We start from the raw sequence: 22,262 nt of genomic DNA, 5'->3' as shown, positions 1-22,262 counted from the left end.
GCCTAAGGGAAAATGTACAACAATTAGCTGCAGTGCCTGAAGAGGCCATTTTGATTTGCAGAACAACACGGTGTTGAAATTGTTCACATTTTAAAAGTGGTAACCCTCCAAAATTACCTCACTATTAAGATTAGTGAGAGTTTTTGCAACTATCAAATCACAAAGGCTACAGTTATTCAGGTAATAAAATGTCACTGTCCTCGGTAAACAACAAAATATCCTGTAATAAAAAGAAACTGCTTTCTCTTTCTCTTTGTCTCTGTCTTGAAATGAGCACTGAACAGAATTGTACTTTTTATACATACATTGCAAATCTAATCTAATCTTTTTTTAATTGTACAGCAGTCATCAGAACCCACCAAAAGCCCACAAGCCATCTCTCCCCCTACCTCCCCCTCTCCTCCACCCCAGCCCACTTCTCTGCAACGCCAGGACTCAGAACCGCGTGGCATTAAGGGCATCCTGAAGAAGAGCCGCTCCACCAGTGTCGAATCGGACCACAGCGAATCCTGCGCCACAGACTCGGCCCTGGCCCGACAAAGCAGCATCACCCTCAGTCAAACCGTGAGCGAGGAAGATGTGGATGAAGAGGAGTTGGATGATGAAGAAGAGTTTGAGGAAGATGTTGAGGAAGAAGAGGAAGAGGAAGAAGAAGAGGATGGTGAAGAGGAGTCACTTAATGACGATGCCATGGATGGAGGAGGCATGAGCAGACAGGAGAGAGGCAGCAGTAGTAGCGGGGGGAGTTATGAGGAGATCCGCAGCCCCTCCCCCAATGAGAGCCTGGAGATGACTTCATCCATCTCCGAGGATGTGGACGAGCTGGAGAACAGTTTGGACGGAAGCACGGGATCCACAAGCAAACAGAGGTCAATATTAACACTTACATACAAACACGTGGACACAGTATCAAGGGTTAATATACTGCATATTGTAGACTTAAATATAGTTCCACGGTATAGCATTAAACCTAAATCTGTATCCATAGAAACAAGCAAACAAAGTTATAGGTCAGGTCTGTGAAGAGGCTAGCCTGCTTACACTAAGAATGCATGTTTTTCTAGGTAATTTTAGCAACAAAAACACCTAATTGAATAAATGCAGCATAAATGGCATACTATGTAACATTCCAGGCATCGTAAGAATCTCCATGGAGATGTGTTGCTGACTCCTCCAGAAAAGTTACATAGTGCACTTGTACTTGCTATTTGTCCATCATTTCACCGTAGGCTTGTTACTTTAAAATTACTTCAAGCAGTGCATTTTAAGTACAAATTTGTACACGTATTTCAACACTCTTAGGACATCTTCTTGTGTGTATAAACATATATTTTAAGTGTTGCTTTCTGTGAGTGGTCTAATAGTATAGTGTTATTTATATTAAAGCATTAGTGCCTGTTTTAAAAGCTACATACTCTTAGAATGACAGTGGGGTTTAAACAGCTGATCTTGTTTGTCTTGTCCATCACAATTGTTTAGAAGCCACTGAAATACTTATCTGAACCTTATCTGATTGTTTTTGTAGGCTGTTGGAGTTTAAAGGAGAGAACGAAACTAAGACCAGAATTAGGAAGAATAGACCGTCTGAGGTCATCCAGACGTCACTGACTGATCGCTTCAACCAACTTCATGATGCTGAAAATGCCTGGAAGAAAAAGGTAAGAGCATTTTAAATGAGTAAAATGGATTTCTTCGTTTAAATGTGTCGTAACGGTGCGGATAGGACCAAAGGATGCAGACCAGAGCAGTCTTAACAGTGTTTATTTACAGCGGTGAAAATGCAGTCTTTAAACAGGTCACAAGAGCAGGTACAGGAACCGGGGAGCGGGAGACGGGTCAGGCGGGTGCGGTGCAGGTAGAGGCGGGCAGGACAGGACCAGGACGGGGATAGAAGCAGGTGCGGTACCAGGGCGGGCGGAGCAGACGAAGACCAGAGCGGGGAGCGGGTGACAAACCAGAGACCAGGACCGGACAGGAGACGAGACGAGCAGGAGACGAGACGAGCAGGAGACGAGACGAGCAGGAGACGAGACGAGCTGGAGACGAGACGAGCAGGAGACGAGACGAGCAGGAGACAAGACGAGCTGGAAGCGATACCGGGACTGGAACGTGGCGGCAGGAGCTGGGCGAGTAGAGGCAGGAATCTGGAGGGTGCATAAATCCAAATGAGCATTTGCAGGAAAGTACCATATAACAAAGCTTAGCAAGAAACATTCACGTTTTACACGCGGACGGTCTGGCACCGAGTGTAGACTGCCAAGCCTTCTTGTACTCAGCAGCAGGTGGTGGTGATTAGGCTGATGCACCCCAGGTGTGCACGGGAGGAGTCAGGCACTCCACCCAGCTCCAGACACACAGGTAGGGGAGGGGGAGAGAGCACGGGAGGACAGGGAAACTGACATCATGACAGTACCCCCCCCCTAAGGTCCACCTCCTGGTGGACCCCCAGGCTTGTCAGGATGAGCGCGGTGGAAGTCTCTCACCATGTCGGGGTCCAGAATGCGTGCCCTGGGCACCCAGGATCGCTCCTCCGGACCGTAACCCTCCCAATCGACGAGGTACTGGAGGCCCCTACCACGGCGACGAACGTCAATCAGGCGGCGGACGGTGAACGCCGGGTGGCCGTCAATGACTCGGGCGGGCGGTGGGGGATCGGCCGGAGGGCACAGGTCGCTGGTCCGGACTGGTTTAACCTGGGAGACGTGAAAGGTCGGATGAATCCGGAGAGACGGGGGTAACTGGAGGCGCACCGCCGATGGATTTATGATCCTCATGATCTTAAACGGTCCCAGGAATCGGGGGGACAGCTTACGGGAGTCCGTCTTCAGCGGGACCGTCTTGGCGGAGAGCCAAACCATCTGGCCAGGTTGGTATACGGGCGCCGGGACACGGTGGCGATCGGCCGTCGCCTTAGTGCGCGCTCCAGCCCGAAGAAGGGCCGCCCTGGCCTTCTTCCAGATCCGGCGACAGCGCTGGAGATGGCGCTGAACAGACGGGACGGCGAGGTCCCTCTCCTCCGTGGGAAAGAGAGGGGGTTGATATCCCAGCGATGCCTCGAAGGGGGACATACCAGTGGCGGAACTCACGAGGGAGTTGTGAGCGTACTCTATCCAGGGTAGGTGAGTACTCCAGGTCGCGGGGTTGGCGGAGGCTGTGCACCGTAGGGCCGACTCCAGGTCTTGGTTGGCCCGCTCCGTCTGCCCATTAGATTGTGGATGGAACCCGGACGTGAGGCTAACCGTGGCCCCCAAACTGTCGCAGAAAGACCGCCATACCTGAGAGGTGAATTGGGTCCCTCTGTCGGACACGATGTCCACCGGGATGCCGTGGAGTCGGAAGACATGACTGGTCAGCTGGTCGGCAGTTTCTTTGGCTGTGGGGAGCTTAGGCAGGGCAACGAAATGGGCGGCCTTGGAGAAGCGGTCCACAATGGTGAGAACCACCGTGTTCCCCTGGGAAGGGGGAAGGCCCGTCACGAAGTCCAAGGCGATGTGGGACCAAGGGCGACGAGGAACTGGGAGAGGATGCAAGAGACCAGAAGGGGGTGAGTGGGAGGCCTTGGCCCGAGCACATACCTGGCAGGCGGCGACATAAGCCCGGGTGTCTGTGTCCATCGTGGGCCACCAGAAGCGTCTCCTGAGGAGGGAGAGAGAGCGACCGGCACCAGGATGGCAGGCGAAACGGGAGGCATGGACCCACTGGAGCACCTGAGACCGGACAGAATCGGGAACAAACAGTTTATCTGGAGGGCCGTTACCTGGGTCGGGGTCGTTGGTCTGGGCCTCTCGGACGGTGTCCTCGATATCCCAATGGACCGCGGCCACCACACACGAGGAGGGGATAATTGTTTCTGCGGTGACCGGGCTATCCTCCAGGGCGAACTGGCGGGAGAGGGCATCTGGTTTGACGTTCCGAGATCCGGGGCGGTAGGTGAGGAGAAAGTTGAAGCGGCTGAAGAAGAGGGACCAACGAGCTTGACGGGGATTGAGGCGCCTGGCGGACTGGATGTACTCCAAGTTTTTATGGTCGGTCCAGACGATGAATGGTTGCTCCGCCCCTTCGAGCCAGTGGCGCCACTCCTCCAAGGCCAGCTTTACGGCAAGGAGCTCCCGATCCCCCACATCATAATTGACCTCGGCCGAGGACAATCGCCGGGAAAAGAAGGCGCAGGGACAGAGGCGGTTGTGGGGGTCGAACCTCTGCGAAAGCACGGCCCCCACTCCCGAGTCGGAGGCGTCGACCTCCACGATGAATTGCCGTGAAGGGTCGGGCTGGTGCAGGATGGGAGCGGAGGTAAATAGTCTCTTAAGCTTCTCGAAGGCTGTCTGCGCCTCAGGAGACCAGGCAAACGGCAAAGCAGGAGAGGTGAGTTTAGTTAAGGGCGAGATAACCCTACTAAAATCCCGGATGAAACGTCTATAAAAATTGGCAAAGCCGATAAATCTCTGGAGCTGTCTCCGGCTGGTAGGAACGGGCCACTCAGTGACAGCCTGGATCTTTTCAGGGTCAGCTCTTACTTGGCCCCGCCCCACAATGAAGCCCAAAAAGCTGACCTCCTCTGCGTGAAACTCGCATTTCTCAGCTTTCACGAACAGTTTATTCTCGAGGAGGCGCTGGAGAACCTGGCGAACGTGCTGATGATGCTCCTGGGGGGACCGCGAGAAAATCAAGATGTCATCCAAGTAAACAAAGACGAATCGGTTAAGGAAATCACGGAGCACATCGTTGATGAGGGCTTGGAATACGGCAGGGGCGTTGGTGAGACCGAAGGGCATAACCAAGTATTCGAAATGTCCCAGGGGTGTCTTGAAGGCCGTCTTCCATTCGTCTCCCTCCCTGATGCGCACCAGGTGGTACGCATTCCGCAAATCCAACTTTGAGAAGATGGTCGCACCGTGGAGGGGCGTAAATGCCGAGTCCAGTAAGGGAAGCGGGTATTTATTCTTTACGGTTATATTGTTCAGACCCCGGTAATCAATGCAAGGCCGCAGGGATTTGTCCTTCTTAGCCACAAAGAAGAACCCCGCTCCCACGGGTGAAGTGGACGGGCGGATGATTCCGGCAGCCAGGGACCCACGGATATAGTCCTCCATTGACTCGCGTTCAGGTTTAGACAGGTTATATAGCCTGCTAGATGGTAGTGGGGCACCCGGCAGGAGGTCAATGGCGCAGTCATATGGACGGTGGGGCGGTAAAGAGAGGGCCTTGCTCTTGCTAAAAACCTCCCCCAGGTCGTGATATTCAGCAGGCACCGAGGACAGATTGGGGGTGTCTGGGGACGGATCAGCGACAGGAACGGACCTCCCGGCCGGAGGGAGGGCGGACCGAAGGCACTTGGCGTGGCAATCGGGACTCCAGCCCGAAACTCCGCCCCTGGCCCAATCGAAAACAGGGTTGTGGGCGCGTAGCCAGGGGTAACCAAGGACCAGAGGAGAAGCGGAGGAGGACAGGACATGAAACTGACGGTTCTCTTGGTGGTTGCCGGACAGAATCACGGTGACAGGTTCTGTGATGTGAGTGATGTGCCCCAGAAAACGTCCATTGAGCCCCTGGGCATTTAAGGGGCGTTCGAGGGGCTCCAGGTAGACCCCGAGCTGCTCCGCGACTTGGGCATCAATAAAGTCCCTCTCAGCCCCGGAGTCGATAAGGGCGGAAACGCATAAGGTCTCTGTGCGAACGCACAGGGTGGCGCTGAGCCGCAGTCTATTAGAAGAGTCCAGGATGTGTTGCTCGCCCACCAGTACTCCCAGTGCTACTGGTGGGCCCCCCCTTTTGGCCGAACTGGGCAAGTGACCACATAATGTCCGCGCTCACCGCAGTAGAGGCAAGCCCCGGCCAGACGACGCCTCCGTTGACGCTCCTCGGCCGACACAAGGGTCCTGTCGAGTTGCATGGGCTCATCCGGCGGGGGCGGGGCAGCGCGTGGCTCCGGCGGGACCGGTGACCGGCGTCTCTCTCGGCGACGAGCCCGTAGGCGGTTGTCTATACGGTGAGTGAGGGAGATGAGGGTCCGCAGGTCGGGGGGTTCGTCCCGGGAAACCAATTCATCTTTCAAAGTCTCGTTCAGGCCCCGCACAAACACAGCCCGCAGCGCGCTGTCCGTCCAGTCCAGCTCCGCTGCATGTGTCCAGAATTCAATGGAATAATCCGCTACCGTCCTGGAGCCCTGGCTGAGAGTCAATAACCGGGAGGCAGCATTGTCCTGGTAGTGCGGGTGGTCAAACACCAGCTTAAACGTGGACACAAATTCATTAAAATCCAGGCTATCCACAGACGTCTTCATTAGGCGCGCCTCTGCCCACTGGAGAGCTCTGCCCCGGAGTAATCCACATATATATCGGATCTTGGTGGCCCCCGAGCTGAAACGAGAAGGGCATTGCTGGAACATGAACTCGCACTGGAACAGGAATCCGCGACAGAGGTGAGGTTGTCCAGCATACGGCTCCGGATCCGTGCCTCTCGGCTCCGGGAGGCGTGGCGGCGCTCCAGCTGCAGCAGGCGGGGTGACGAGGAGCGCGGCCACCTGGTGGTTAAGCTGTGCCACCTGCTGGGACAATGTCTGATTTAGCTCCAATAGAGTTCGAATGGATTGTTCATGCTGACCCAGCACCGCCTCGGGGTGAGAGTGCGTCAGGCGGCGCGTCTGGTCCGGATCTGAGCCTGCTTGGTCCATAGTGGCCAGACCGTTCTGTCGTAACGGTGCGGATAGGACCAAAGGATGCAGACCAGAGCAGTCTTAACAGTGTTTATTTACAGCGGTGAAAATGCAGTCTTTAAACAGGTCACAAGAGCAGGTACAGGAACCGGGGAGCGGGAGACGGGTCAGGCGGGTGCGGTGCAGGTAGAGGCGGGCAGGACAGGACCAGGACGGGGATAGAAGCAGGTGCGGTACCAGGGCGGGCGGAGCAGACGAAGACCAGAGCGGGGAGCGGGTGACAAACCAGAGACCAGGACCGGACAGGAGACGAGACGAGCAGGAGACGAGACGAGCAGGAGACGAGACGAGCAGGAGACGAGACGAGCTGGAGACGAGACGAGCAGGAGACGAGACGAGCAGGAGACAAGACGAGCTGGAAGCGATACCGGGACTGGAACGTGGCGGCAGGAGCTGGGCGAGTAGAGGCAGGAATCTGGAGGGTGCATAAATCCAAATGAGCATTTGCAGGAAAGTACCATATAACAAAGCTTAGCAAGAAACATTCACGTTTTACACGCGGACGGTCTGGCACCGAGTGTAGACTGCCAAGCCTTCTTGTACTCAGCAGCAGGTGGTGGTGATTAGGCTGATGCACCCCAGGTGTGCACGGGAGGAGTCAGGCACTCCACCCAGCTCCAGACACACAGGTAGGGGAGGGGGAGAGAGCACGGGAGGACAGGGAAACTGACATCATGACAAAATGGCTATAATGAGAGTATTGCCCCAGGTTTTGAGGCTTCTCTGTAAAGGTTTAGTGAGGAGGAAAAGAGATTTTGCCTTTGGACACATTCTTCCTGTGTGGAGTCAGATTATTTCCCGTAGCTGCTGCCAGGAGGGGAGAGGTTAGCTGGGATTTAAGGTACAGTTCATTTGGGCAGCAATGCCAAAGCAAGTGATCCGGAGCTTAAAGAGAGGGATAGTCACGCCTTTTTGCCTTGGAAAAACAAACTCTCACCATGACCAAACATATCCTGGATTTTGACCTAATGCCACCATGCTTTGATAGATTTAACTTGCATAAAAATGGTTCATTGTTCATTGTGGAGACCGATCAGTTGTACCTAAACATTGAGGTTGGTGCTTGGGTCAACTTGACTCACATAGCGCAATTTTCCGCACCCTTTTGTTTTTTTCGAACCCGACTGTCCAGAATATTTGAGTCATAATTGAAAAGAATGATTTGAAAGGAATAGTAGATTTTTAGGTGTGACAGTGTGACTTTAAACTTTCAATCTTGCATTTACTCTGCTGATATTTATAATGCCTGTAACCAGTGTTGTTACTGGCTTGACTCTTTATAAACAGGTTTTATGACATACAGTGTGTGCAGTATTCCTGGCAAAACAATAACATCTCCATGGAGACAAGATGGTGGCAAACCCTCCATGAGTAAACATACATATCACACTTTTAAAAGCAACTGTAGATTAGAAAACTGACTTTGTTCCAGGTTTTGTGGAGATGCAGACTGAGCTCACCTTGTCTTTCAGAACACATTTTGTTGTAATATATTGAACTGTGATGGCTATTAATGTTGAATGATTTGCACGGCCCTAGTCTGAAGGTTGAAAGTCCTAAAACGGAAAGGCAGGATGTAGACTGATGACATGTTTGTTTATGGCCACCATTTGCCCACTGAGCCTGTTTGGGAATTTCTGGTTTGCAGCTCATGATTCACCCAACTTGGTCTGGAAAAATCATAATAGAAGGACTGAGCTGTGTTTTTGATTGATGTTATTTTAAATTTGTGTGGTCTTTTGAAATAAATATAAATCAACACAGACTCCATAAAGATTAGCTACATCCTTCCCATGGCAGGAAAAGTGTATCTTCGACTCAAGGTTGTCCAAAAGTAATTGTTAGTGCGGTCGCTTCTGTAAGGCAGAATGAAATGACCTCATGCAAGGGACTAGTGATTCTTAAACTCTAGTATGGGCACATCAGCCCTCTGCATACACAAACACACACAATATTATCATTAATTTGAAATATTGTCTACCTTCATCTGATGATATGAGTTGTTTTGTTTTTCTTAGATAACCACTATGTAAATGTTGTGGTTTTGAGTTAAGACCTAATTTTGTGGCTTCTTGGTTTCTCCATATAATACAATACAATAATATTTTATCCCACAAATGATACACTGAAAGCCAAAGACCACCAGCTTGTGGTACTTGCCTGCACACTTTATTAGACAGTAAATGGACCAAAGCCAGTGTCAGTCTTAAATTTAGCATGTATGGGTGTCACTTTTCCTGTTACACTTCCTTCTCCTATTGGAAATGGAAGCCACAGTTTTGTTGTTTTATCTCGTGGAGCAGTCCAGGCCCGGGCCACAGAGGCCAGGGGAATGTGAGCATACTTGGTCCACATCACGGTCAGCTGCAAACCGATCCAGATGTTTCCTGCTAAAGTGACTAGGCTCTTCTCCACACCTTCAGTGCACCATAAAATGAGATGTGGTCAACTCATCGGAGCCCTGACACATTCTAAATGATTGTTTACCCTGTGTCAAAGCTAGCTGTTAGCAACTACACTTGGACAAATTATTACTTGTAAATGTGTTGTGGAACATTTTTATTTTTTTTTGTATCAATCTAAAGGCCTTTAAAGACTTGGAAGAACAATAAAAAAAACTGTAAAAGGCACATGTTTTAGATCAACATCTGGTTGACTATCCACATTTCTGAACACTTTGTTGATAGCAAAGGAAAATTGAATTCTGTCAACTGGACCAAAGTTTGTAGTTAGCTCATCTCTTCAGATAGATATATAAAGCAGCGACTTACCAGTTTCCTGTCCAAACTGAATAAACTACTTTGATGAGTGGTGAAACATATTCACTGCTAAAATATTTGTCCAGTTGACAGAATACAGTTTAATTTTGTTATGGTCTGTACATGTACAAATGAGTAATTCCACAGACTTTGAAGATAATTAACAGAAAAATATACTTCAAACTAAATAATCCTTCTGCATATAATTTGCTCTAATTAATCTAATAAATATTCCTCTTTTCATCATGCACTTTGTAAACAATAATTTCCACTCTCTTCCATTTGTCTCTGCCTGTATATACCAAACTTTTAATGACCCTTGTCTGTCTTCTAGTTCCTGCCCTCTCATGTCTAAACGTACACCAGCTGCTGCCCTTTCACTCCACTTTTCATTCATTTCTTTCCTTCCTTTCCTCTTTATTCTTTCCTAGTTTCCTTTGTTCTTATCCTGTGGACTTCCCTTATTTCTTTCCCTGCCTCCTTATCTCCTCTATTCCTTCAGGTAAGTTTTTTTCCTCTTAATGTATTTGCCTCTATCCTCTCTGTAAGCCCTGGATAGTTTCTCCATCATCTTTCAGGATTACCACTGGCTGAGAAATCTAAGCTGTCGACAGTCCTGCTGTAGCTGTACGGTGCAGTTAGCTCTTGGCCCACATTTGGTAGATAACTCTGTCAGTGGTTTTGCAGTGAGCAGGGCAGGGCTAAGAAAAATGTCTTCCTGTGGGGGGTGTTGGAAGCCCCTATCACAGATCAGTCTCTCTAGGGTGCTGTCAGGTCAAAGTATTTCCCCCTCACACAGAAATGCCCCAAAACCCGCATCATGTATCTGGAGTTAAGCATCTTGGTGTGTCAAGAAAAATGAATGGCAATATGGTGTTATGAAACCAGCAAGAGCTGTCTTCAAAGACCCAGCGCTTACGGCACTGTTTGTATATGTCACTGTGATTTAATGCAGGGCTTTTGTCTCACACAGGCCTAATATTTGTGTGTGGCAGGCTACAACTTTGATTTCAGAAAAACAAGGTTGGGTTAGTTCATTTTTTCTGTGGGATGCGAGTGGTAAGCTGAGAATGTAAATGGACAATTGATAATTTTTCATTACTTCAATCACAAAAACTGCTGCCACTTTCTGTGTATAGGTGCTAGACACTTATGATTATTATGATTCAAAAGATTTAATACTTAGTTTTTATTGTCATTTGCTATGATAACGGTGCTAATTTTCCATCAGTCTGAAACCCATGGATAGAGTTAAACTTGACACCTACCTTATAGTTCTGGGGTAAATTTCAGTCATTACTAATCCTAATATCACAAAGGTAACATATGAGTAACATATTCATTTACTGCATGAACTTTGATTTATTAAAGTACTTTTGCAAGCCACTGATTCATTTAGTCCACACAAAAGTCTGGCCTTTATTCTCTGTTGGCTCAATTACTGACCATTCTCAGAAATGTAATCAACTTTGAATCAGTGTTGGCATAAACATCACCTACTTATTGGAAGCAATAATTCAAATTTGCCATTTTTGTGTTTCAGAAATTCCCGTACAGTTTATAAACTCAATCAAGGAATCAAACCCAATTTTCTGTTTTCACTTTGAGACTAGAGCGCCAACGTTTATTGACAAAGACTTAAAATTTTGTTTTGAAGTATCCAGCTGCTAAACATTTTAAAATGTTCAAAAGATTTAGCTGTGTCTACTGTAAATCCACACTGACAGTTCACACTTCAACTCGAAATCCTTTTTCTGTTCAAAGCTGCCAACATCTGTGAGTGCTTGAGTCATGCTACTGATTAGAAAAGTTAGAAAAGTCCCTCCATCAATGTGACCGATTGTACAGACCTAGTCATTTGTTTGTTTTTAGAGTCAGTGTGCAATGTCTGCTCTCACACACAATGGTATTCTGTTTTCCCCACATTTTCTAGTTTTTAAATTTTTCAATAAAGTTGCATTTGCTTTTAGCTGGGGTTTTATCTGCCTTTGTGAGATGCATAGCTCAGATCTTGAATGAGTGGACTTGGACTGTGGTGGATATTAGAAAAGTACATTTATCAGTATATACTCTTAAGTTTATTTGCAAAGGGCTCAATTACATGATATATTGTTAAATGGCTGTTCATTAATAGTTTTAATGTGATTTCATTGTTATAACAGAAGTCAAACACAGATCTGGAGCCAAAGATGTCCTTGGCAGACAGAATGAAGATCCTTAAAGAGAAAGAAGAGCAGTGGAAGAATAAAGGGAAAGGAGCAGCCAATGACTCTGTGCAGTTCACTGTGGCAGGACGCATGGCCAAGAGAGGTACTACTCCATTTACTGCATTTTAAATCAAGCATTCTTGGGTAAATGTATCAGTTCTCTGACACTTATTGTCATTGTTTACTCCAGGTTTGGTGACAGATACAGGTAAAGAAGAATCGCCTCTTATTTCTCTAAAAAAGTCCAATGCCACACCTGTGAAACCACTTGAAGGTAGGACATCATCTGCTCAGTTACAAAATACTTTAAAATGAGCCACTGTTACTCATTCACACTTTATTTGTTAAGAAATCTCAACCAGAAGTGACATGAAGGTCGAAGGAGACAAGCGGCTTGATAAACTAGAATCTTTCCTGGATAAACTCCACAACAAAGGTGCAGTCTATAGGTTTATCCGTGTTACTGCACTTTTACAGGTGCACTTTTAAAGGTACAATGTAACTGTGCAGTGGGAGAGTCCACCACCTGTTGTCTCAATTGAGATGTTATTTTTTTTGCCTATAACGTCCCACAGTATGCTCTTAAACCTCCCTATTTCCATGGCAACAAGCAGCTGACCCCACCAGGCCAAGTTGCTGGTCAGATCTGTGAAGAGGCTACCCAGGTCACTCTATAAATGTGCCATTTTTGAGATATTTTTGAGTAATAAAAACATGGTATTGGAGTTTAAATGGAGTTTTTTTTTTTATACCATACTGTGGATCATTCCAGGCAAAGCAATAACTTCTAAATGGAGACAAGAAGGTAGCGGACCCTCCTACTAAAAAGTTGCATAATGCTGCTTTACAAATTATCTTATTTTGCTCAGTTCAAACCCTTTTCTGTCTGTATGGAGCAGGTGTGAGCAAAAGCAAGACCTCCACCATTGAAGTTACAGCTGAGACAGAGAAAGAAATTATGACCCTGGATGACGAAGAGACGTTTGGGAGCTTCTACAAACCCATGTCTCCCACATCTCTGCAAGAAACCACGGTTATAGTGACAGAGGACGCATTCAGCGAGATCACAGCCGACACACCAACGTGAGTATAAAAGATGAAAAATTCAGTGTTATTTTGTGACATAACTGGAAAACGTCTTGATATATTTATAATTTCAGGCTGACTTCATCTGTGGCCGAACACAAGCGTGCCGTGAGACCCAATAGAAGGAAAAAGGGCTCCAAGAATCCTCTGAAGACACTGGCTGCTCGTAATGATATCCGACAGGGCTACACAGAGCAGAGACTGAACGTGGCATCAGTGGAAACCAAGAGGATTCAAGTTGAGAGGAGTATGTATTAATATATGAATGTATATACAGACAAAACCTACTGTTTTACCTACTTGAAGTGAGTGTTTACTTATTGCAAGCCAGCACATTTCTACAGTAGTTAAGTTCCAAAACATTTTTGAACATTCGGTGTACGCAATTTCAAGGATTTTTTTTACCTGTTAAGCCACAAAGATAAAATAATGTATTTTCAGAATTATCATAATAAATAGATGTTTACATGTAGTGAATATTTACGTAAACTTACATAATATTCAGTTTATTGACATGTAATTGTTGGTTTAGTTCCTCTATTTATGTTCAAGCTTGACCTTTCGACTTTATCAACCAAAGGAACTGAGTACACCAGATTATGTTGCGATGTAATCTATGTGAAAATATGTCTTTATTGGTTCCTTAATTATTATATTAGCAGGTTATAGTAATTTAACTTTAATTACAGTGGCAAAACATTCCAACCTGTCTGATGTTGCCTTGGCCGGTCTCGCCAGTAAAGAGAACTTTCGTAAAGTTAGCCTGCGCAGTGTGAAATCTACAGAGGTGGTGACAAATAACAGTGCACTGCCTTTCAACAAACTCATGCTCATTCGAATCAAAGGTGAGGACAGACCAGCACATTTGAACATAAACATACTGAAAAGTGAAGTCAATTTATGTTTATCTCTGTGACCATGTGACCAGGTCGGAGACACGTTCAGGTGCGCTTGATGGAGCCCACAGCTCGCTCTCTAAACAGTGGGGACTGCTTCCTCCTGATCACGCCGAAACACTGCTTCATGTGGAGCGGAGAATTTGCAAATGTCATTGAAAAAGCAAAGGTAACATTAAAACTTTTCTAAGAGCTACATTTACAACAGCTCATCTTCAAAATTAGCAAATTAATTGATGCCCTAATACTAATTGATACTTGAACTGGAATTAAATCTAAATTAAAATTAATATCTTCTCAGAGTAATCGTTTTTTGTATCCATAGCCTATTTTCTAATCTGTTAGATATTTACAATAACTCATAAATTGCTTTTATGTCGCAGTATTGTAAATGAAAGGAGTAAATAGTACCTCAAGAATTAACCCTTTTTAAAATGGCTTAATGATCCTGTAATGATTATTGTTGTTTGAATAGGCCTCAGAGATGGCATCATTCGTTCAGGCCAAAAGGGACCTGGGGTGTAAAGCCCCTCAAGTGACGCTGCTGGAGGAGGGCATCAACACGGAGGGCAGGTCGGCCAAAGAGTTCTGGACTTTACTGGGAGGAAAAGAACAATACAGAGGTAGATTTACAGCACATATTTTAACAATATTACCTGTGATATAATATATCACATATGCTTACTGTATACTGTCTCTGTTTCTCAGGAGCGGGAGAGCCAGAGGAGGACGAGCTGTACGAGAGTGGAGTGGTGGACTCTATTGGTGTGTACAGACTGCAAGGAGACAAACTGGTGCCACATGAAGACGCCTGGGCTGCTATTCCAAGTGTCTCCCTACTCGACTCCAAAGAGGTAACACAAAGAAAGACCTGGACTACTACAGTACAGTGCAAAAGTATAAGACAATGGACTATCAAGGAGTGTAGAAATACTAACATGTTTGCAAATGATTAAGGTTATCTGAAATATCGGAAAATATTCCTAGAAGAATAATGATTCTGTATTTTGTTAACTGTAAACCTCAATGTTGATCTAAAACAACAACGAGTCCAACAGGTCGACTGACTCCCTGTTCAAAACTACAGAACTGATCAGCCCTTCCTCGTCACAGTGGTATTTTACCGTAATAAGCAGCAGATTTTCATTCATGTGTTTTGGGTTTTTTTTCCACAGAATGGCTATGTGGCATTTTTTAAACCTGACGCGTATGATTGAATGATGAAGTACAGAGCTGTGACTGGAGATAGGGGGTAGTTAAAAACAGAACGTTTCTCAAATGCCTCAAATTCAGGAGATAACCTGTATCAAAACATAACTCTGAGGAAACCAATGAGGAAGGAACATCGTTATAACCTGGTTAATAGATCATGAAAGTCCATTTTACTTTGTATGTCCCTTTTAAAAGCATTATTGGATTGGATTTATTATTTTCACCCTTCTGTGTCTGGCCAAAAGTGATATATTCTTTTATGATTCATGGAACTCAGTCACCCATCTGTACGTCTTTTATTATCTCCTCCAAACAGGTGTTGGTGTTTGATTTTGGGAGTGAGGTGTATGTCTGGCATGGAAAAGATGTGTCCTTAGGTGATAGGAAAGTGGCTGTGAAGTTGGGTAAACAGCTTTACAGTGGCAGCTACGACTACTCCAACTGCAGAGTGAACCCACTGGATGCTTCATGTACTAATAAGGATGTACCACAGTGAGTGAAAATGTACTCTCTTCTTGCATGGGACCAATGACTTGTGTTATTGTAGCCCCTAGTGGTTATGTCTTGCAATTACAATGTATTTTACCAGGAAGTGTAATGACAGAAAAGTAGTTTTAAGATTCAATATGGAATGCATACATTTTACAGATTAATATAACAAATAGTTGTGTTATGATTTGTAAATCAGATTTTTTTTATTGAAATAAGGTGCACATATTCATTCTATCTCTCTGTTATAACTAGAAAAGGGGAGGGCCGCCCTAGCTGGGCCCTTTTTGGTCGTCTCTCAGAGCACAATGAGACAGCCCTGTTCAGAGAGAAGTTCCTTGACTGGGCTGAAAAGAAAAAGGATGAGAGTGCACCACCAGAGGAAATCAAGGTAAATATTTTAACTTAACAATCCATTGTGCAATTTCTATCAGAAACAGCATTAACTTTTTTCAAAACATAAATGTTCTTTAACCAGCTCTCCATGTGCATCATCTGTTTTGTTTTTGTTTTTTTTATTGGAGCCTTGCTGTGTGATAAATATAAATCAGTGCTGACCAAAAATATCCCAACAAGAACTTGTTTTGGAGATGCTCCCATCCATTTCTTGACCAACACAATTAAAGTCTAAAATCTTTTGCTTACCCATTTGTTTTTTGTTTCATTTTCAAGGATAAAATATTTACTCTCTGCTTAAATCCTTCTCCTCTTAACATGTGTCTTAACGTAGAGATGTGTTTTTGCTTTCATTTTGTGAATAAAGTTATATTCACTATTATTTTTTATCCTAATTATGTGATAATTGATCACAACTATTTGAAACAATAACTTAAAAAAGTTATTTTAGAAATGTTTGATTAATTTTTATTTACCTCGCACCGTTTTGTTATTGTTAATAATTCTAATCTACATAACATTTTTTATCAAATTATTTTGCTAAAGACCAAAGTTGAAGATAACAAGGCTATTTCTGCATTTGCCATTTAGAGTCCAGTCCACTGCAACGCCCGTCCCACATTCGACACAGAGCTGCAGCCATGTGACGCCAAAGCCCTGCTGGACAAGGAGTCCGACCCGGTGAAGACAGTCCTGGAGGGGGTGGACGTCCACAGGGGACATGGCATTGTGAGGACGGAGGATGGGAGACAGGCGGAGCTCGCCACTGTGGCTGTGGAGGCATGGCATATCAAAGAGCACAGCGAGGAAGAAGTACCTCAAGACAGTTTGGGACAGTTACATGAAGAAGATGCGTATATCATCCGCTGGAAGTACTCAATCACTACGCTCGGTGGGTCTCATGGCTGCTAGAACTCCACTAGGGCTGCACAAAAAAAAAAAAATCAAATTGGGATTTTTCTGCTAAATACTGTGATTGTGATTAGATTTGCGATATATGTTTAAAAAGTAGCATTGTGTTCAAAGGGCATATTGTAAACAACTCCAGGAGCATTAACATTTCAGAGATGACTGAAATATGAAGTAATACAAGTATCCCATGCATTTCAGAACATGTTTACAAAGCTCTAAATTACAGGTACAAGATTGTATTGTAAAAAAAATAAATAAATATATTCAGTCTTTATCATTTGATAATTGCACCAACTCAAATTACAATTTTAATTTGATTGCAGCATATTGTGCAGCCCTAAATTGCATCCAACTGGAGTGTTACGATCAAACTGTGAAAAGAATTGTCCCAGGATAATGGAAAAGAGCTTGTTTTGTGTTGTTTTGTGACAGTGGGTAAGCGGCAGAAGCCCGGGGAGCTGAGCGCCGCTGGGATGCCCGGCAGAGAGAGAACAGCCTGCTTCTTCTGGCAGGGGCGACACTCAAGCGCTAACGAGAAAGGAACCTCAGCTCTAATGACAGTGGAACTGGGCAGCCACAGGGGGGCCCAAGTGAGTTTTATTTAGAGATTTTGAGAGTGTAATGCAATACATCTATTTTCTTATTTTTCTATACTAGAGATTATAAAAAGGTAGGATTAATTACAAAGCCAGATGATATTTTTGATGTTGGGTTAATTAGACAACATAAGGAGATGGCAAATTATTAATTGTTTTTGTTTGTTTTTTTTGTTGTTTGTTTTTTTAACACCCTTTTGGCGATTTTTAAAAAATGATAGCATTAATAAAATTGTTTTAAATTGTAGACATCCTCCAATTTCATGTTTTACATTTAATATATATTTTACATTATATGAAAACTAATTAACAATTAACAAAAAATATTTTCTGTGTAGATGCTGGTGAGTCAGGGGAAAGAGCCGCCTTGCTTCCTTCAGCTGTTTCAGGGAGGTCTGATCATCCACAAAGGAAGCAGAGACACGGGAAGGACAGGTGAAATATAATCTAATAATTTGACACTGAATTATTCACAGTGGCTTACATGTTAATACTTAATCTCATCTCCACGTGTCTCCAGAGGGGTGGAGGTTGTTCTGCGTGCGTGGGGAGGCAGAGGCGGAGGCATCTTTGCTGGAGGTGACCTGTCATCAGTCCAGCCTGCGGTCCAGAGCCAGCCTGGTCCTGCTCAGTGCACAAAAGAAGCAGCTCTACCTGTGGCATGGCTGTAAGGCCCATAGCTGTGCTCGCCTGGTGGCCAACAGGGCAGTGGACAAGCTGGTGCAGGGGTAAGCACAGATAAAACAAATATATAATACAACAAATATTTCTAAAATCACAGTAAAGATACCAATGAGTTTTTATTTAATGCTTTGAAACTTGTGTATATAAAGAATTATACCTTGACTTTTTTAAGCTCTGGTAATCTTTGCTTCAACCCACCTTAAATGGTCTAAAAATGTAATATATGTGCAAATTAACAAATGTAATATAAAAAATGTTTTTTGTGTTTTGTTTTTTTTTTTGGTTTTTTTTGAGAAATTAAAAGCACTGATATTTTTATTCAAAGTTAGTTTGTATCAATATATTAATATTCTGATATAGATCCACACATTGCTAATAATTACACCTGCTAATTGTTTAATTCTTATGAAAATGGAGACTCCAGTCCAGGTTTAAATCTTCTCTTTTTCTGTACTGTACATTTTCAACAAATAATTAATTGTTCTACCACATTGAAAATAAGTATTAAAATAAATATTTTGAATTACCTGATGCAATGCACTCTCCTCACTCTAGGGGTCCTCATACACCCTCTCTTGAACTGTACTGCCCAGCAAGGTGGCAAACTAGATTTTATATCTTAGTTTATTTCTTTATTTATTCTTAAATCTAGAAAACCTGCAGAATTAGGAGTGAGCAGTCTAAATGTGGAAGAAGTGGATGAAGGAAGTGAACCTGCAGATTTTTGGAAAGCTCTTGGATCACAAGACAAGAAGGCCTATGACTGCATGCTTGAAGGTAGATTTAAGTCTATTTTAAAATCCCTTAAATAAATGGGTGCTTGCGTGTTGAATATAAGAGAATATGTCTTGTTTTTTGGGGGTTTTTTTTGCAGATCCCGGGAAGTATAACTATACTCCACGTTTGTTCCGGCTGAGTGCCAGCTCTGGGGCGTTTGAGGGCAAAGAGGTTCTGTACCCTGCCCGGGTGCCTGAGGGTGTGATGGCCATGCCTTTCCTCCAAGAGAACCTCTACTCGGCACAACAGCCAGGTAACAAGTAATAATAATAATAATATCTTACACTCGTAATGCGCTTTACAGGCTTATCGAAGCCTCTCATGACACTAGACTATAGTCATTATTCATTCTGTACTCGGTGGTGGTAATTGTAGCCACAGCTGCCCTGGAGCACACTGCTGAAAGCGAGGCTGCCAATCTGCACCTTCGGCTCCTCTGACCACCCCCAGTCACTCACTCTGAAGATTATATCTGAGGTACAAAAAACCCAAATGTCTCACATTTCATCACAATATATATGAGTACTGCTCAGATTTAGAACTCTTTAGGGAAAAATTTAATGGAGCTGTAGTACCTCGAGCTCCAGTAAGTATTCTTATAATTTCATTTAGTCATGTATGCAAAAGATGTAAGGGACATACCCACTATCCGGTTGATATACTACTAATAATAGTTCAGGAATGTATATTTTTTGTGTAATTTATTTTCAGTAAAAAGTAGTTAAAAGTTACTGAAACAAATAATCACAGCTGCGACTATAGTAGCGTTTACAGCTAGTACTTTTACATTTACTTTTGGATTTTGTAAAGTAATTTTCTGAACAGAAAAGTGAAAGCACAACACTGACAAAATACAGCCTGAATAAGATATAATAATTATAACATTAGCAATATGGTGGTTAAATAATCCCCCAAAGAGCTGCTCCTTGTGGGTCGATGTGTCTGCAGTGGTCAGTCCTCTTGAGTCTCCCCCAGATCCCTCAGCCTTATGCTCATGCTGTTTGTATCACATGGTGAACAGGTTGAACATGTCGTACATGTCACTCTGGGCTTTCTCCATGTTTGCTCAGAGGGCATTTGGGAGTAAAAACACATTCTGTTGCCTTCTCTCAGCAGCCTCTGGTGTAAACGTCTTAGCTGTCCCCACAAAGTGACAGCCTGCATGTAGAGTTGTGCAGAAAACTCCCCTCTGCCTTCAAGAAACAGACAGCGGAAAGGAGAGCATAGGTTCTGTTGCTGACAGCCTCAGTCCTAGCCCACAGCCCCTCACTGTGCTGATAGATATACACTATGGCTTGATAGCAGTTCACTGGCTTGTTCTTTGTTATGTTCTTTGTCCCTGCAATCAGACTAGATTCATTCACAACTGTAATCATTTGAGTTGGTCTCATGTATTGTGTGCTTATAGTGTGTATGTATGCCACATGTGAATGGTCAATGGTCACATTTTTTTTTATAGCCCTTTTCCACCTTCAAGGCACTCAAAGAGCGTAACATACATTCATGACCCAGTCCGTGCTAACACTGGGGGCAAGATAGGTTAAGTGTCGAATCGAACCACCAACCTCTGGGTCAGTGGCTCTGACCAGTTATTTAACAATATTTTTTTCAAGAGTGGGATTCAAATCGCCAGCCTTGAAATCAGTGGATAAACAGTACCCACTGAGCTACTGTCGCCGTTTTAAACTGTCTGTTTGTTCCTCCTCAGCTCTGTTCCTGCTGGACAATCGTATGGAGGTGTACCTATGGCAGGGCTTTCAGCCAGAGGACACTGAGAGTACAGGCTCAGCTAAAATCCGCTGGGACCATGAGAGAAAATGTGCCATGGAGACAGTGCTGCAGTACTGCAAAGGTCAGACATGGACCTCAAGTGCTACATTATGAAACTGAAATCAAATGTTTCAGTGCTTAACTTGAGGTTGGTGTTGATTTTTCAGAAAAGAATCCCCGGCGCCCCCCCCAGGCCTACCTAGTCCTAGCAGGATGTGAGCCCCTCACATTCACAAATATTTTCCCATATTGGGAGAAGGATGAGAATATCGCCTCAAAGGTAAGAATTATTTTTCATTTCAAATTCTGTTCCTTTTCCTTACAACATCTGCATATGTCTTAGCTTTTTAATACACTGAGCTGATTTTGTATTTGTTTAGAATCAGAGCCATAAGAACAAAGTTATCCTGGTGAAAGAAGCACTGGCTAAGCTGAGTAAAGAGCAGTATTCCATAGAGGAGCTGACCAGGAAGCCTTTACCTGAGGGAGTGGACCCAATGCGCCTGGAGGACTACCTGTCCGACGAGGACTTTAAGGTAAGAAAGAAGACACTTATAACTCAGACACAACTGTATAAAGGCTCTGTTAGTCACTGTGATTTACTGATTTACTGAGTTTCAGATGCTTTTGGGAATGAGTCGAGTGGAGTTCAACGCCCTGCCAAACTGGAAACAAAAAAACTTAAAGAAAAGCAAGAGCCTTTTTTAAGATGTTTTGTACACACTTTTCATGTCTATACTATGACAATTTATAATGTATGTCCTTATTTTCTATTGTATAAAATATGTACAATTTTATTCTTGTTTTTATGTTACTAATGAAAGCCATTTTATTGTTTCTGTGCTCAAATCTTTACAATTAATTATGTGCAATTACATCATTTATGATCTTTTTCTTCTAACAGTTGTTATATATATGTACCATACTTTTAATGAATACTTTTGTGTTTGTATAGAAAAAGAATCCTGTGTTTGGGAGTGTGTGTTGCTTTAATATTTTATGACGTAACAAAACCTTTCAGAGACTTGGACATACCGTTACAGTAATAGGCATTAAGTAGAAAAATATGTCTTCTACCTGTATTACAGTCTGCCAACATTTTCTGTTTTACATTTTACTGTAGGATGTTTTTTATGTCAATATTTTTTGGTACTAAATAGTGCCTGTCCCTGTATAAATACCTGGTTGAGTGGGACCAAACTCAGCTGTATTTTCTATGTGAATGTAAACACTTGTATTAGCATATATAAAGTATTATTGAAGTGGAGGGACTTTACAAGCCTCTATGCCCTCACTTTACAACATCTGTTGTAACAGAACATGTCTGCTGCCTTATAATCACAAACACGATTTACAGTGTCTCTTTGTAACACATAAACTGTACATGTGGAGTGGAGGTCAGCTTTTATTCACCACACAATAGCACACATTGGTGATGGCAGGGAATGTGCAAGGTATTTGAAAATAAAAAGATTTGAAAACTATAAACTGTGAAGTTGCTTTCCAGAACAGCAGCATGTCAGAGCATCGCACACGACAATCAGCCACCTCAGAGAGCGCTGATTTGTTTTCAGTGCTTAAAAAATAGCCAAAAAATGTTTCACCAATTTGTAGTTTACAGAATCAAAAACACTGGAATCCTTTGTATTATATAAATAAAAACTGAGCAAAATATATACAATAAATGTAATACAATTCAAATTTTGTGACTAATCTATAAAATAATAATTCATTATAATTAATAATAATTCATTCATTAGATG

The 22,262-nt window shown here is 44.0% G+C and overlaps 1 protein-coding gene across 2 annotated transcripts in view; it reads left to right on the top strand.

Moving 5' to 3' along the window:
• The window catches only part of svild (supervillin d), a 51,838-nt gene extending 29,851 nt beyond the window's left edge, over positions 1-21,987 (top strand). Inside the window, exons 7-29 of one of the 2 annotated variants that reach the window (XM_055229402.1) lie at positions 346-869; positions 1,526-1,658; positions 11,637-11,784; positions 11,872-11,955; positions 12,031-12,117; positions 12,581-12,764; positions 12,842-13,014; positions 13,457-13,612; positions 13,696-13,832; positions 14,139-14,286; positions 14,372-14,517; positions 15,192-15,367; positions 15,620-15,755; positions 16,352-16,652; positions 17,105-17,262; positions 17,607-17,703; positions 17,789-17,996; positions 18,605-18,729; positions 18,827-18,982; positions 20,438-20,581; positions 20,667-20,779; positions 20,880-21,035; positions 21,121-21,987. In XM_055229402.1, the coding sequence (XP_055085377.1) occupies positions 346-869; positions 1,526-1,658; positions 11,637-11,784; positions 11,872-11,955; positions 12,031-12,117; positions 12,581-12,764; positions 12,842-13,014; positions 13,457-13,612; positions 13,696-13,832; positions 14,139-14,286; positions 14,372-14,517; positions 15,192-15,367; positions 15,620-15,755; positions 16,352-16,652; positions 17,105-17,262; positions 17,607-17,703; positions 17,789-17,996; positions 18,605-18,729; positions 18,827-18,982; positions 20,438-20,581; positions 20,667-20,779; positions 20,880-21,035; positions 21,121-21,207 (3,777 nt within the window). In that variant the 3' untranslated portion in view covers positions 21,208-21,987. Of the gene's footprint in view, positions 1-342; positions 870-1,525; positions 1,659-11,636; positions 11,785-11,871; positions 11,956-12,030; positions 12,118-12,580; positions 12,765-12,841; positions 13,015-13,456; positions 13,613-13,695; positions 13,833-14,138; positions 14,287-14,371; positions 14,518-15,191; positions 15,368-15,619; positions 15,756-16,351; positions 16,653-17,104; positions 17,263-17,606; positions 17,704-17,788; positions 17,997-18,604; positions 18,730-18,826; positions 18,983-20,437; positions 20,582-20,666; positions 20,780-20,879; positions 21,036-21,120 lie in introns of both variants that reach the window. The other variant, XM_033984240.2, reaches the window with a different exon arrangement.
• Positions 21,988-22,262: the final 275 nt, after the last annotated feature.

This window comes from Periophthalmus magnuspinnatus, chromosome 19 (genome assembly GCF_009829125.3).
Source record: "Periophthalmus magnuspinnatus isolate fPerMag1 chromosome 19, fPerMag1.2.pri, whole genome shotgun sequence".
Taxonomy (NCBI): domain Eukaryota; kingdom Metazoa; phylum Chordata; class Actinopteri; order Gobiiformes; family Gobiidae; genus Periophthalmus; species Periophthalmus magnuspinnatus.
This window is presented reverse-complemented; position numbering and strand designations above follow the sequence as displayed.